The sequence below is a fragment of the Diplotaxodon limnothrissa genome, linkage group LG14 (assembly GCF_057381915.1).
Source record: "Diplotaxodon limnothrissa isolate DT_005_m linkage group LG14, D_limnothrissa_male_GT1.1, whole genome shotgun sequence".
NCBI lineage: Eukaryota > Metazoa > Chordata > Actinopteri > Cichliformes > Cichlidae > Diplotaxodon > Diplotaxodon limnothrissa.
In genome coordinates, this window is record NC_140609.1 from 25,532,116 (window position 1) to 25,548,268 (window position 16,153).

The 16,153-nt window shown below is 41.3% G+C and overlaps 1 protein-coding gene across 2 annotated transcripts in view; it reads left to right on the forward strand.

Annotated features, from left to right (window-relative positions):
* Positions 1–2,927: 2,927 nt before the first annotated feature.
* LOC146618924 (uncharacterized) overlaps positions 2,928–16,153 on the forward strand; it is a 56,851-nt gene continuing 43,625 nt past the window's right edge. For both annotated transcript variants that reach the window (XM_085371692.1, XM_085371691.1), the window contains exons 1-2: positions 2,928–3,255; positions 10,052–10,381. In XM_085371692.1, the coding sequence (XP_085227818.1) occupies positions 3,097–3,255; positions 10,052–10,381 (489 nt within the window). In that variant the 5' untranslated portion in view covers positions 2,928–3,096. The remainder of the gene's footprint in view (positions 3,256–10,051; positions 10,382–16,153) is intronic.

Sequence of the window (16,153 nt, forward strand, 5' to 3'; positions counted from 1 at the left end):
AGAGTGACGTGTGAATTAGGCCTGAAAGGCTTAATTTAGACTCTCACTATCAGCTGTGCCCGGTGTACACAGGGCCTCCCTGTTATGTGCCCTGAGTAATTGTCTTCAGGTCAGCTCAACGGTGTACACAGAAATCCACATTCTTCTGCAGTTTCCCAAGCCTTTCCACACTCCCTTATTTTGCCTTGAGAAAGCACTGACCTCAGTCACCAGGGCGCCGTGTGTGTGTGTGTGTGTGTGTGTGTGTGTGTGTGTGTGTGGGGGGGGGGCATGGTTTTGGCAACATGCCCAGTGCCTTCCCATTCACCAACACAGTAATCTTTCAGAGACTGAAAGGCAGCTTATACTTATCCAGCAGCTTATGCGTGGAAGCTGTTCCTGTCAGTACCACTTAAAAAATAAATAAATTTTATAAATCATCTCTTAAGTATTTTTAGTTTGCAAAGTATGGAAGAAATATAGTATCATCAGAATTCAACTATTTTTAGACATTGAATTTATAACACTGAATTTTTATCCTCCAAATTCACCTGCAAAAAATTCAACTGCAAAAAATTCACCTGCAAAAAATTCAACTGCAAAAAATTCATACTGTGTAACTAAACTTCCTAAACCTTCAGATATGTAGGCTACCTTCAGTTAAAGAGAAGCATCCCAAGTTTAGAGGATAAAACTTCGGTTTCACTTTAATAGTTTTACCTCTATTTCACAGTTTGTAGTGTAAACAGAAAACATGGGAAGTAAAGAAAGGACGGTCACATGCATCATAAGCTGAACTGATGATATTGAATTTGCATAATCCTGCATAGTGGAGGAAAGAAAATTTGATTTCTGAGTGGAAAAATGAAAGTTCTTGTATTTTTTGAGTTCTTTAATTTAATGTGTTTTTGGTTTTAGTTAAGGAAATAACAGAAATTCAGTTAGATAGAGGTTAGTGGATATTTTAGAGCTAATGTTCTGTTTTTATGCTTATTTTTCTCTGTATGGTCCATTATTTGTTTGAAGTGGATGAAACATTAAAAAAAAAAATTAGACATGTGGAAATCAAATCTGATCTAAGCTCATTCTAAAGGCCCCGAGGAAGCAGGTTACTTATCTATATGCATTATTTATTAGTATTACATTTTGATTAAATAACTCCTAAATGTGTTTTTTTATCCTAATTTGAAATGAGCCAATGTTTTCACGGCAGTTTAAATAGTGTTAAAATAAATAAATAAATCTGCCTTTTCAAATCCTGCGCAATAAAACGCGTATTGACCATTAGATGGAGCTAAATGCACAACTAACTGCATATCCGTTATGTAGGCACCAAGAAAGCAAGTGAAAGGATTACTTTTTTTGTGACTCTTCTTCTTCAGGTGAGCCACACGCTGCAACCTCTGCGCAGACCCAGTGATGCACGTGTGTTTCCGGATGCTTGGTTAGAATTCAGCTCGTGCTTCGAGGTCACTGCTTCCCCCATGCAAATTAAGCCTCTGCTCCTCAAGAGCCCTCTGTTCCGCTCCGGGGTCAACGCGGAGCGGCAAGCCGCGGAAACACCAGCGGTTGTCAGGGAAGCTCTTGAGCAACAAGCCCGTGATAGACTTTAAGATTGAGAAGGGGGAGGAGGGAGAATCTCATTAGATTTTCTCTGATAAAGAAGGTGCATTGTGTGGAGGTCTTGGGTCCAACAAGACGAGAACTAGAGGACTGGAGGAGATATGGAAAATATGTGTGCCATGTGACCGCTGCCAATATTCAAAAGATGCCTACACACCCTACAGTTCTCTTTTATATTTATGCGCTCAGCCGGTTAGTATTTGCAACCCGGCGGCTCCATTAAGCACATTAACACTTTTCAGATCCGCAGCTGTCGAAACAAGTTCAATCATAAAAGTGGGTTCAATTAAAACGTGTCATAAGAAATCAGTCTGCAGGTGGGTGAGAACCGCGTAAGCACTTTTGCCCTGTGCGTCCTGACCAACAGAAGCCGCTTCACACCTTTCCTGCAGGCGTGAAAGTCTGTCTTTTGTAAACAACTTTTAGTACATCATCCGCAACAGCACGGGTGTTTTAATTAAGCTTGAAGGACAAATCATTTCTATTCACAGGTCTGAACAGAACTGTGAGAACAGTTCTGCCAAGCTGAGCTTTGAAGTGTTCCGTGGACTGCAGAGGTTTGAAACTGGAGGAGAGGAACCAGTGAGGCACAACAAAGGACAGAGGGGAAACAGAACACTCAGGAGAGGATAAAAGAGATGCGAAAAGCATTCAGAATACTCTCACACGTAAATATGGTATTGAAAAAAAAAAGAATGTTGGTCAAAGTGTGTAGAGAGAGAAAAGGGGATGAGAGCCCCGTGCGCTCTGGGAACCATCCGGACAAGGAGTGAAAGACGGATATTCCCTGCCCCAGGACACACCCTCATGCTCTCTCTCTCCCTCTCATTGTTTCCCACAGTGACTCCGTGGCCGCCAGCCTTCGTATCGGGTTTACAAATGACCAGCCAGCCGCTCCAATGACAAGAACACAAAAGTGAAATCATTCCGCCGGGGAGAAGCAACTTTGGTCGCTGCTTTGGTCACACACTCATCAAGAAATAGGATTCATACGATTGTCCCCTCTCCATATTATCTCTGAGAGTGGATTAAGCTTTGAGAGAGACAGGAGATGAAGAGAGAGTATCAGCTAATTGGGATGTGAGTTCAAGTCAAGTGAGCCGGCAGATTGGACCCGTAAAGCCTCTTAAGGCAGGTGGTGGTGGGAGGAATACACCAAGGGGAGTGTGTGTTTGTGAGAAGCGTGCGTTTGTGTGCATGTGTCATTCCCAGAGGAAACCTGCCTTGGTCACAGCAGCAAGGGAGGGGTTGATCAGGTGTGCGCGCGAGCGTATGTAGGTGGGTTGATTGCAGGGAGAGATCCAAGCTGAGACAGAGTTATGGTTTCTCCGGTCTGGACGCGATGAAGTGGCTTTGCGGGAGTTTCAGGGTTTAAGACCGGCGAGGAAGAGGAGAGCTGGGCGGACGGAGGACACTGGAAGAGAGGAGTAGGAGGAGGGGGGACACCACCGCCACCAAAGCGCACAGCACGGTCCCCAGTCCCTTGATGCAGGGATGGAGAGCTCACGGGTGCACGGGATAACTCGGAAGAATCTGAGGAGCAGAGGTGAAACGCTCAACGGGAAGCCAGACATGAGAGCCGGGCGACACCAGGGACACTTCCACCTGCCGCGGACTGTGATTTTTTTCGTCGCGCTCACGGTGCAAACGCAGGTAAGCCACCGATTAAGTGCTATTTCGGGCTGCATGCACTTAAACGCCCCACGCGGACTCGCAACTGTGGTTCTGTCTGTTTTTTAAATGAAAGCTGAGAGAAAAATACTCAGGAATAAAGTCCCACGCACAGTGTCCCTTTATGCTGCCCTCTTTCTGCTCCTGCATGGCGCTGTGCCCACCTGTTGTTTCAGGCCGCTGGTGTATTATCCCACACAACAGAGAACGACTGTAATCCAATTGTAGAAGCACTGGATGCAAATATCAGAACAAAAATCCGCCTTTGCGACAGACGGTAAAAATCACATATATATATTTTTTTCTTGAATGAAAAAGAGTCAGTGTGCCACTGTTTGCCAAACAAAGACATGTCATGATAACACAAATCAATCACATTAGTGACATGTAGTCGATGAATGTGATTTATTCCATCATTTTCTGCTAAATAATGATTCTTAATCCCTTTTCATTCACTTTGGTATATCCTCGATCATTAATTGCGCATAAATTACACCCAAATTTCACACCGCACCCCTGTTAAGGTATTTTCCTTATTCACGGATCAGTAAATGAGTGAAAACATCTTCCCTTTTAGGCTCTTTGGTTGCTGCTTTGTCCATTTCATATATTAGTAACCATTCTCAGGTGTGGTCTGATTGTCTTATTTTCTCTCTGTCTGCATGGCTGCATGTATGCACGCTTTCTTTTTGGCATAACAGCAAAGTTCATTAATGACTGCGTAAATACTTCTGAGAAGGTGGTTATAACATTATGAGGACAATTTGTGGCTGTATTAAAGCTCTGGATTTTATTCCAGTGTTGTTTTGGGCATGAAAGCATAAACAAGCAAAATATTGTTCCCCTTTTCCCCCATGAGCTCTCAGGCAGCTGCTGGTCTTGTCACAATGTGTCTAATGTGTGACAGCGCTCACCAGTAGCAAGACCAGGCCCAGGGGTGCTCCGAAGCGTGCATGTGTGCACACACGTGAGTGCACGTTTTTTAAACACTGAGCTCACATCCAGCATCTGTGTCCTGGGTGTGTGTGGAGCCCGGGGCCACAGCCTCATAGACTCCGGGGCGTGTGAATGTTGAACATTCAGGCAGCTCTGCGTGCCTCTCTGTACCTCTGCAACCCTTTCACAGCTGAGGAACAACACACCCTGCTCTCTCCATTCTCCGACTGCACTGCAGTGTGAAGCACACACTCAAGATCCTTTGCATCTGCTGGTGCCCATTTATAATGCAGAGGACGGGGGATGTTTCAACCTGCAGTTCATAAATGAGGCTTCTTGACACTCTAGCGGTCCTTATGTGTTGTCTATTGTGCCACGCTCACACTACAGTACGCAAAGCATTTATGTTTCGCTAAATTAGACTGCCATTTTCAAACTGAAGCTGAATTTTAAAATGAGATTGGATGAAATTTATGTGCACATCATTTCTGTTTGAATGCTGAGCAAAATGCAGTTCATAAAGTGAATCAGCGACAAGAGGATTTCGACATTTAAATAAACAAACACTTAGAAATTTATCATCCGCACAATGCTTGAAGCATCCACCCAGACAGAATTTCAGTGTGATTGAAGATCCTGACCGTGACTTAACCGCAATACTGTGACAGTAAGAGACTGCAGTTATCAACAAATAGTTAAAATGCCTCTCACACAACACCATACATCTTCAAATACCCTATTTTGTCTGGACAGTAACTGGGAAATCAAAGATATCACAATCTCATAAGACAAAGGAATCAATCATAGACTGCTTGTTATGAATAGGGTTGCCAAAAATGCAAGGCTCGTTAAATAATCAGTTCATAAAATATCTGATGCAGTTTCACAGTGGCATTTAAAGTGCCACAGAAATATGCTTGAAATCAATGATGCCTTTCCGAAGAAACTTGTTGGCCTCGAGTACAAAGAAAGTCTCGCTTAAATGGCTCACAGCGAGCTCTGTGGAGTTGGTCGAATAGTAGCATTTGTTCCATGACAGTAGAAAAGTCAACAGATCATTTTCCGAGGCTTGAATGTCTTTAGGTACAGAGGATTGTGAGTTTTGCCCCTTAGAGAGCTTTAAACTGACGAAGCTCAGTTTCAGAGACGGGCTGAGCTTCGGCTTGGCTCACTCTCTCTCTGTTTCCCCTTCTCCCTCTCTCCCTCTGAGCGCTGAAATGCTGGTATGCAGGGAATGGCTTAGGCAGCGAGTGGAGGAGAGGAAGAAAGGAGGATGCAGAGTGATGAGCGCCACTGTATCTCCACAAGCCTTTTGATGTAGACAAGTTCACCCCACCTCCCTCCACCACCACCACCATTACCCTGCGACCCCTCCCATCTCACCCCTTTCAGCTCTGGGACAGGGTGCAGGCAAGGGACACAAAACCCAGTAACAATGGGGCGACTGAGACTGTGGCTCAGCGTTGGGCGGCCTGGCTCTGGCTAAGCAGACATATGAGAGTTTCCAGGTCTCAGTGATAGCTGTCCATGATTGAATGCACCACACCTCTGGGAATACACGGCTTAGATCCTCGGCTGTAATGAGGTGTCACCAGCTCGTTGTTTCAGATAGAAAGCCAAAAAATAATGTGAATTATTTACATTTATTCATCAGTGAGGGTTTAAGGACAAACTGATATAACAGTGGCCTTATTTTGGTGTTTGCTGTTGTTGGATAAAGCCAAAACCACAGAGAGGATCACATACACACACTCACATACACACACAGACACACACACAAATGCACACACGCACATACCTGACCCTTGTGCTCTGAGACTCTCAGGGGGTCTTGTTAAGTCTAGAGTGTGTGAGAGAGGCTGTGCGGTTTGTGTGTGTGTGTCCCCTCTTAACCCATCCCTAAACAGGGAGGGAACACAGACAAGAGAAAAGGAGGCAGATAAAAGTGAGGATGGGAACAATGTAGAAAATGGCTGATGGCTGCAGAAAGAGAAATGACAGGAGCGTCAAAGCTTGTTCTCAGATAGAGAAACAAGTGAAGTGGAGGAGGAGGGGAGAAGAAGCGTGTGAGCAGGATCCCAGTGTCATTGCCCCCTGGGAAGGGGAAGTGAGAAATAAGAAGGGAGTGGTGGTGACACACAGGAAGACTAAAGAAAGAAAGACAAGAGCCAAAGAAAGGCGAGTCCAAAGATAAAAGCTAGTGCTGTTTAATCCCTCGATAATTTAGGGAACATCTCTGTTCCCCCAAAAGTTGGCACGCTGTGAGAAACGTAAATAAAAACATGGTGCAATGACGCAGAATGATCATTTATTCTTTCATCTTCACACTGTAAGAATCTGAGAACTGAGGACATCAGTTTCTGTAGTTTTAACATAGTTAACATAGACTGTATATGAAAGACGGGTGTAGCCTCTGACTTTTAATAATGGATTGCATTTATATAGCGCTTTTCTAGGCACCCAAAGCGCTTTACAATTCCACTATTCATTCACTCACTGATGCAGGCAAACCGCAGTTGTAGCCACAGCTGCCCTGGGGCAGACTGACAGAAGCGAGGCTGCCATATCGCGCCATCGGCCCCTCTGGCCAACACCAGTAGGCGGTAGGGTAAAGTGTCTTACCCAAGGACACAACGACCAGGACAGAGAGAGCTGGGGGATCGAACCGGCAACCTTCCGGTAGCAGATGAGCTTCCCAACCACCTGAACCACGGTCGTTTTAAACGATAAGCCATAAAACTGCAGTTTTTGTAATGTCTAACAGGGGGCGACTTCTGTGGGTGCAAAAAGAAGCCTGGTTGTATAGAAAACAGCCTATCAGCTCCCTTTATCTGTAACCTCAGTAAAACACTTTCCTGATGAATTTTTAGTCTTATTTAATGCAACATGGTGTTCATTTTGTAAATTATGAACTTAATAGAGTCCAAAAGGAGTGTAAAGCAAGGTCTGCTGTAGGGTGGGTGTACCTTGGATTTAAAAATCGCTACTGTATGAGCATGTCCTTTGGATTCTCAGTCAGATCCACCACCTGCTTGTTGAGTTGAATTTCTAAAGGCACCAAGACAGCGATGGACAAAATGCTCAGCTTGAACTTTTAAGATGGGACTTTGGAATCCAATGAGTGATCTCACCAGCGCTTGAGATCATTTTTCTTTAATTTTTATGGGGACAGAGATATTTTTCTATTTCATAATCTGCTAAATGTTTTCGTGGGTACCAGATCTGGAATTCAGGCAGGTGACTTAATCTCACTTTTACGACAAAACCATGCTCTTGAATGCTTTCTGAATTTAGTCTGTCTTGCAGAAAAAAGAAAACCTGCTGAGAAAAAATGATATTATCTGCAGCTGTATATGTTTCTCCTAAACCTGCATATTCAGTATTAATGGTACCTTCACTAATGTGCACTTATGCACCCCCATATCATCACTGATGCTGGCTTTTAAAATTTGTCCTGATAAGGAACTTGATGGTTGCTCTTTTCTTCAGCTTGGAGGACAACATTTTTCACTGAGCGAAGGTGGCAACGTTTTTTCGATCTTATTTATATGTTGCTACTTTGTTCCCTCTGCTTGTTAAGGCCAATTCAAGGGCTTTAACATATGTTTCTAAGCCCATGAAGTTATTTATATTAAAAAAATTAAGCTTTACTCCTAAAACCCCGAGCCTCTCATAAATGCTCTTTTAATACCCAGTCATGTTACTTGTTATCTAATTATGAAATGTTCCACCAGGTCTGTTTCATTCTTTTCTTTTTGTTTCGCCCCCCCCCCCTTCTAACTTTTATTCTTAGTTTCAATATTTTTTCCCAGTTACGTAATTTTACTTGTTGTCTTTGGATTATTTTCATTCAAATATAGGTTTTTAATCATTTTTAAACTACCATGTTCTAGTATTTATATTCTATACAGCGTTCCAACTTTTTGGGAGACATTGGTTGTAAATGGAAACGTCTGTTTTTCTCTTCACTAGAGGTCAAACAAAGTTATGGGAATCAAAGTTATGTCATCATGTCTTCTTCCCCCTTTTCTCTCTCTGTTGCTTGCTTTTTGAACGCTGTTGTCTTGTACGTACTGATAAACAGATGGTGGAGAGGAGACATGCAGGCCGCTGCTGATTCCCAGAGGCACTGAGACAGTACATTAGAGGAAACACGATAGCCGTCTCTCAAAGTTTCATTGCGCATTTTTGTTTATTTTAACTATATGATGGTGTTTGAGTTAGTCAACCTCTATCATGTAAATTAATATCTAAACTATTAAATAACTGTGGATGAAATGCATAAATCAAGCTCAAGTGACTGACAGGGAGAAGGACTTCTTTTTCTTATATGTTATAAACTGCTGGAATCACATAATAAACTTTAACATGAAAAATCTCACTGTAAAAAAAAAGTCTGCTCAGCTGAACTGTCAGTGGAAGTGATTGAATTCTGCAATAAAGGGAGGGCATACATAGAAACATCTGGTGAAGCTGGTTATTTGTGTGAGGGTAATTGTTCAGTTTCAGAAATATTCTAGCTCTTAAAGCGAGTCTTTATAAATATTAAATATTCCAGAGGAATAGTTTGACATTCTGTGAAATACACTTGCATTTGCTTTTTCGTATTATGTGGGTAAATTGATATTTCACTCTATCGTCTGCACTAAGGCTGTCATGATAATAGAATTACAAATTTTAGACTGATACCCAGGAAAATGCTTGATAGTTATTACCATTTTCAATACCGTGGGTGAACAAAATGGCCCAAATCAAGAGTAATTTTTAATAAATATTGATTAGAACAATACAAACAATGATAATGTCAATGAAACTATTTGCAAGTTGCCTGAAATATTGCAGAAAGCCAATTAAGATAACTTTAAGGTATATATAAATATGTATATGACAAATATTTTAAACAAGAAAAAAGGACAATATTTTTAGTTGTCCAAGGTAATCTCTGTTTGTCATTGCTAAGGAGATAGTGTCAGTAAAGTAGGCTACCTGTTTTTGTCTACAAGTCTAGGTTCAGTCTAGGATTTTAAGAAAACACATAACACTTTTTAAACACGAATAATTGTGAAATCCTGTTAAATCCTTTTCTGTAGGATAAGAAGTCTTAACTTTCATGCACTTACATTCTTAGTTTTTCAGTAACCAGAAACCTCAGCATTCAGCAGCCATCTTCAGACACCTCAGTGCATTTGTTTGGGCAGGTATTTTAAAGTGCTATGTATGGTAAATCATTGATCACTGAGCCATAAAACTGGATGCATATAATCAGCATTAAAATCTAAAACCTAACATCTGAAAGGTTTACTGACATTCAGCTGAAATGAGCTTTTTCCCCTGGATGTTAAACTTGCACCACCATCTTTCCCGAGGCAGAGTTCTCCCATAGATTTCAATGAAGGTTTCTTTGATTGCCCTGTCTCTCTCTTATAACGTCTCTAATGTTACAGCTCATCAGAGGCTTCTCTTGTATGTTTCTGGAAAGGCCTGCGGTCCATTTTTTAAGATTAATTGGTTTCTAACTTTGCACCAACTGTAATTTAAACATTGTTTGATTTTATAAATGATAAAAAGATAAAACAACTCCTCTTATAAATTAAAAGCTTTTGCAATTACCTTCTTTCACTTCCTGTCCTAATGAGACATTTTTAAGTAGAACTTGAAGCAAGACACAGCAATGACGTGAATTTTTACACAACCTAAAATGGCCTGTAAATGTAAATCACCTGTCATTACTTGGTGATCTTCCATCACTGCAGTGGGTGAGAATGGCCTTAACTGTGCAAGTTTGATAATATATTAATGTAATTCTCTCCTTTGCTCTCCTCTCTGCTCTCTCTGGATTCAGGCTGTCTGTGCGGTTGGGATGTTTGAGCTTCAGATCCGACACTTTCAGAACCCACATGGTCGTCTGCAAACAGGAGAATGCTGTGATCTCCAGGCCAGCGGAGCACAGCACTGCTCTGCCAGGGACCAGTGTGACACTTTCTTCCAGGCCTGCCTCAAGGAGTACCAGGCCCGGGTCGCCCCAACTGGAGCCTGCACCTTTGGTACCGGCAGTACGGGTGTCCTGGGTGGAAACTCCCAGTTGTTCCACCACAGAGGACACGACAGGGGGGGAGGAGGAGAGGACGGGAGTAATGGACACATTGTCATTCCTTTCCAGTACGCCTGGCCGGTAAGTACAGGGGCAGTGATGGTTAGCAGTATGGTTACCAAGGGAACAGGCTAAGCTTCAAGTGGGAAACAATACACTCAAACTGAGGCTAGAGGAGAATAACGATGACACTCAGAGCTTCACACTCACATGCTTTTGTATCACAATAACCACAACATATTTTTCTACTAGAGTATTACAATATGGAAAACACAGAATTTGCTAATGTGCTCATGAAAGAAAGATAATCTTCCTGGTGAATCACACATCTTACATCTCCCAGACTGACCCAAGAAGACCTGATCTAAGCTGTTAAAGGGTTATTAAAAGAATGAAATGAAAATATTTGACAGTGTTTGACACAGATTTTCTTGTTGCCCATGATTAGAATTTTTGGATATTTGTGATCTTTGGTTTATGAGCAAAAACACACAAACCTGAAAATGAGAGTGATGTTACTTGCAGCCAGAAACATTTTTTTTCAAATTTATTTTATTGAATCCATGAAAAATAATAAAGTTTACACAGTTTGAAACGCATAAAATAGTTTTGTTTTTGCCTAATAAGATGGTTAAGTGTCTTATGGAGTGAAATATTAGTTTCAAATGATTGTCAAAATTTAAAGATGCAGTCAGGAAAGAAGAGCAACATTGAAGCATCTGTAAAACACAGTGGAGTGCTAATAGCAGAAGCAATTGATTGTTTTGGTAAAAATAAAAAAAAACATTCGAAAAGTAAGCACCTTTCAAGTGTTAGCCTTTTCAGAGGTTCGGGGGAAGGTGCAGCTGTTGGAATAAAACAGCAAGTGGGGTCTTCATGTGTCACGTGACTCTTAAAATGACAGGAGAGTAAAAAGGTTTAATCATAGTGTAACACAAATACAGTAATTAGGCATAGCACTTATCTCTTCCCATCAACCCATTTTCTAAGAATCCATTAGTCCATCTGGGTGCTCATTAGTCACTCCTTTACTGTACTTTATTCTCACATTTAACTCTTGTTTATCGGTGAAACCAGAGCTAAGAGAATCTGTTCAAAATGTCTTGGCAAGGACACATAGAAGTCATCCACAATTTTCCCGTGGATGTGAAAAGGTTTTGTTTGTTTCTTGCACTGAAGAAATGCTCCTGCAGTATTTCCTGTTACCCTTTCTTTGTCTTTGATCGCTCCCAGCTTGTTTCTCATAATGAAAGAATTACAGAAATGGCAGTCAAAGACCTCACGCTTCTAAGCCATAATCATATTATGTCGTAATAATGTTTGTTATGTAGCACAAAACCCCCAGGTGAGGCTTCAGAAACACACACACACACACACACACACACACACACACACACACACACACACACACACACACACACACACACACACACACACTCCTAATATGTCTGCAGTATTTCCTTCACTTCAGAGGACGTTACTTTGACTCACATTAATTTCCCGGAGACTTACGCTAAACCTGAAAACTAACCCTTCATACTGAAATTAATTGATTTATGTTATGGGGGCTTGGTTATTGTTCCTGCAGTGTGACTGAAAACAGTTTATGTCCCTGCAACAATCTAAGTACAAACACACACAGAGGAATGTTACACAGCTTTGGTTTAGGTTTCTTTTTCTTGATTAGTATCAGTCCATTTACCTGTGAGACTCCCTGTCCCAGAGCCAATTATCTTCCCTTATCTGTGTATAGTTTGCTTTTGTGTGAGTTTTCATGTGTGCGCTGTATATCTAGTGCGTGTGTCACACTTTTCACCGGGGAAGTGCGTGACTGGCAGGTACGAGTGTGAGAAAGTTCTCCGTCAGAAAGCTTTACCTGGATCAGTTTCAGGGCCGGGCCGCAGGGCGGGCTGGGCTTCAGGGGAGAGAGAGCCGGGACACTCTGTGGCAACCTTAGAGCATTTTCAACTGAAAGGCCTGCTTTATCTGGCCATCTCTGGGAGGTGGAGGGTAGTGGGTGGTGGGTGAGGGAGGTAGAGTGATCCCCCTGCCCCAGGTGAGGGGATGAACAGGTGAGCAAAGTCATTATGAGGAAAGGTGAGCTCTTTCTGTCCCCTGCCCTCCGCTCACATGTGCAGTCTTCATTTCTCACACTAATCTCTTCAGGGAAATGCGCGCCTGTGTTTTTGTCTGCATTTGTTTATGTAGCTGTAATTTCTCGTGTTTTGTTTGGTTTGCGTATCATGCTATCAAAAATGACTGCAGGGGTCCATCGCTATTAGGCTCCTGTAAGTCTGTGCCATGATTTCTCAGCTTATGGCTAAATCAGCTTTTTCTATTGGTTTTAGAGCACCTGTAAAAGCTTTACTGAAAGGCAGCCACTCTGAGAGGGTTTTATGAGAATAGTTCAACTTTTCGTTACATGTTCAATGTGAAGACTAATACCTTTCTCTTTAAGTTCATGACAGTACAATTAGAGAAAGACTGAATAAGCAGGGTTTGTTTGAAAAAGTTGCAGAAAGACAGCTTCTTATCTCTAAAAAGATGCACAGTAACACATTTGGAGAAAATGCATAATAGAAGGAAAATTTCATATCAAACCTCATTTAAACTGTCAAGCACAGTGGTGGAAAGGTGATGATTTGGGCTTTTTTTGCAGCCACCTGCGCACCTTGATTGTGAACTCTAGAGTCAAACGTAGGCCATTTGTATCACAGCTAAAGCTTGGCTCAAATTGATTCATGCAACAGGATAATGATTGCAACCACAGCAGTAAACTACAGCAGCATGGATGACAAAAACAAAGAATATAGGTTTTGCAATGGCCCAGTCAACAACCAGACCTCAACCTGACTCAAAATACTGTGAAGGGACCTTAAGAGAGCTCTGCATAAACAAATTCCTGCAACCCTCAATGAACTGAAGCAATGCTGTAAAGAAGAGTGGTTCAAAATTCCTCGGCAAGAAAGAAAACCGCTACTTCAAGTTATTGCTGCTAAAGGTGGTTTATATATAAATAATGCACTTTTTTTTCAAAAATTATGTCTTGATGCGTAAAATCTGATGTAAGTAGTGAAATGACTGAATGTAGTGTGAAGCGCTTTGGGGTCCTTTGGGACTAGAAAAGCGCTTTACAAATGCAGGCCAGTTACCATTTTACCAAATGTAGCAGTGAGTTTGCATTGCTATCCTTTTGAAGTCTGAAGTCAGGTTTGCTGGTTTTCCCGTTTCCAGTCTTTACACCACGCTTAAGGTATCACGGCTTTAGCATTATTCGAGTCCCAAGTGGTGTCAATCTGCTCCTGACAAACAAGCTTATTTTTCAGTGAGGAAACTTTACAAAATGTCACATAGTGTAACAACATTTAATGTTTTTCGTTTGCTTATTATGTGAAAAGTGCAGACGAATCATCCCTCGAGTGACAGAGGATGAAATAGGATATCGTTGCTATTTTCAGTCTGTCTTTGAAAATGAAAATGCAGAGTTTAGCTTTGCCTCCTGGTTATCAGTGACGGTACAGATAGACTGAGAGACGTGGCTTTTTTTTGACCCCGGCGTTAGATGCATGGATACTCAGCGGTCTGGAATATTTTAGCTGTGGCGTTTCAGCAGAGATCAGAAAAGTTCAAAGACTTCGTAGATATGAGGTTGTTTCTTTATGGCCTTCATCTGATGTTCATTTCACTGGTGAATCTGATTTCATGAAGTGAAATAAGAAAAGCAATGCACTAACGTAACGGTGAAAGTTAAAGGTGCAGAGGAAACAAACAAACGCAGAGACAGAAAGAGAGTTTTAGACAAGTCATCCAATAAAATAATCTTAGTAATTGTTTGTTCCTACTAATATCAGCATTTCTTCAATGAACATTAGAAGCATTTCCAGAAGAAATTGGACCTTTGACACGGAAACTGAAGTTTGAGTCTCATTTTTGATAGTTAGGCTTTAAACACACCTTTTTCAGTGTTGTGCAGATGTTATTAATCTCTACGGTACTTTCTAAATAATCGGGGTACTGATCTTTTTGCTTTGTCTTGAAATCAAAGATTCTTTTGAAATTTGAATTGCCTAAAAATAAGATCTGTGTTTTTTTTCCATAATATAAAACGTGTAAGTAAATATGGCGCTTTAGAATAAGTGGTTATATGATTATATTCAGGGACATTCAGTGTTATCACATATAGCACAAAGCTTAGTGGTGGTAAATCTGAAGTTTTGTTGACAGCCTAACATTAATTAACCTTTTAATTTTACTGTATTAATAGTAGTAGTAGTGTAGAATATTAACTGGTTGAGTAAAACACATACCACATGCTTTTATGTACCACAGCATTTTTCTTCTGTAAAATTCCCAAAAAATAAGTTTGACTTTTTGTTGAGGGACCCAGGTTGATGCTGACTTTCAGTCAAAAATACGTCATCCCTGAAGCTCTCCACTTACAAGGCCACTGAAGTTTTCTTAACTTTAGGACAGACGTATAGATCGTATTTACCGTCGTCATAAAAGACCTATGAAGTCATTTTCTTGGGCGAGAGAGTCTCCTATATGTATTGATTCACTGTGAAAACGGCACTCACCAGACAATGTGGGACGTGAATCTGATATTTCCCGACCCTTTGTGACTCACAACTAGTTTATCAAGGTCTGGTTATGCCCGCCTTTTTTTTTCTTCTTTTTTTTTTAAACAAACTGCGACAAAGGACGATTTGATAGGTGCCACAGAAATCCTGTTAGGACAAAGTGAATGGAGTGAAGTCCCCGCCATTTGTAATCCTCATGTCAAGTGTTAAAACCCATTGATGGTCAGGTTCACCGCTAGAGGCTATAGCTGGGAAAAACTCACATTCAGCAAAGAGTCTGCGCACGAATGTGGTTTCGAGTGTGTGTGTGTTTAGTGAATACCGACTTCCTCTTGCCTTTAGTCTTGTCATTCAGGGTAAATGTATCTCTTGGGTTTGCATTGATGTGGGTCTTTCTTTGTGTTGTCAGGAGTAGAGATAAAAGCAGCACACCGAGCGCATGAATAGCAGAAATGTTGACCGTTAACAGATATGGAGTTGTTTTGATGCTGGCTGTAAGAACGTGAGCCAAGATGCCCAATTCTAAAAGCTCTGCCGCTCAACCCACAAATGGATTTTCATTAGAAACGGGGCATCACTTAAGGGTAAATAAACAGGCTTTTCAACAGCATAAGATTTATTGCCAAGAAGCTTTATACAACAAAGAGACACACGTTTTCTTACTTTTTGTGCAAGGCAAATTTATTTCCTACAGATTTTTAAAATGTTTTCTTCTAAAAACAAACCAGAAGATGATACCAGAGTTAATATTGCTCCAAATAAAACAAGGTCAGAATTCTCAAATATGTTTGGGACACTTGCTTTTGCACTTGTGCTGCACATTAGTCTCTGTTTGTGAGAACTAACTGTAGTCACCTATCATGTGTGGATTAAATTGTCTCTGATGTTGGGTTTCCACTACTTTTATATGTTGGTGAAAATTTTCCCAGTGCTACAAAAGTCCAGATGAGCATGTAAAAATGGCCATTCTTCGGTAACATTCTAGCGCTCATCAGCTGATATGCTTCCAGCATGTTATCCACAAGCTCAGTGTAGCTCTCTGATCTCTGATTGCCAAGAAAATTCTGGATAACCTGCACTAATGCTTCCCATGCTGCTGATTCAGTTGGCTTCAGTTTCCTTTTGAACTCATGATTAAGCATTAGTTCACAGATTCAGGATCAACCAAAACACATTCCTTACCGTAATTTTGGCTTCACCTTTCCTCACCAAAATTGTTTCTTAAATGCTGAAATGCATTGTTGAAATTTCTTGAAGTGCAGCGAAAGAATCC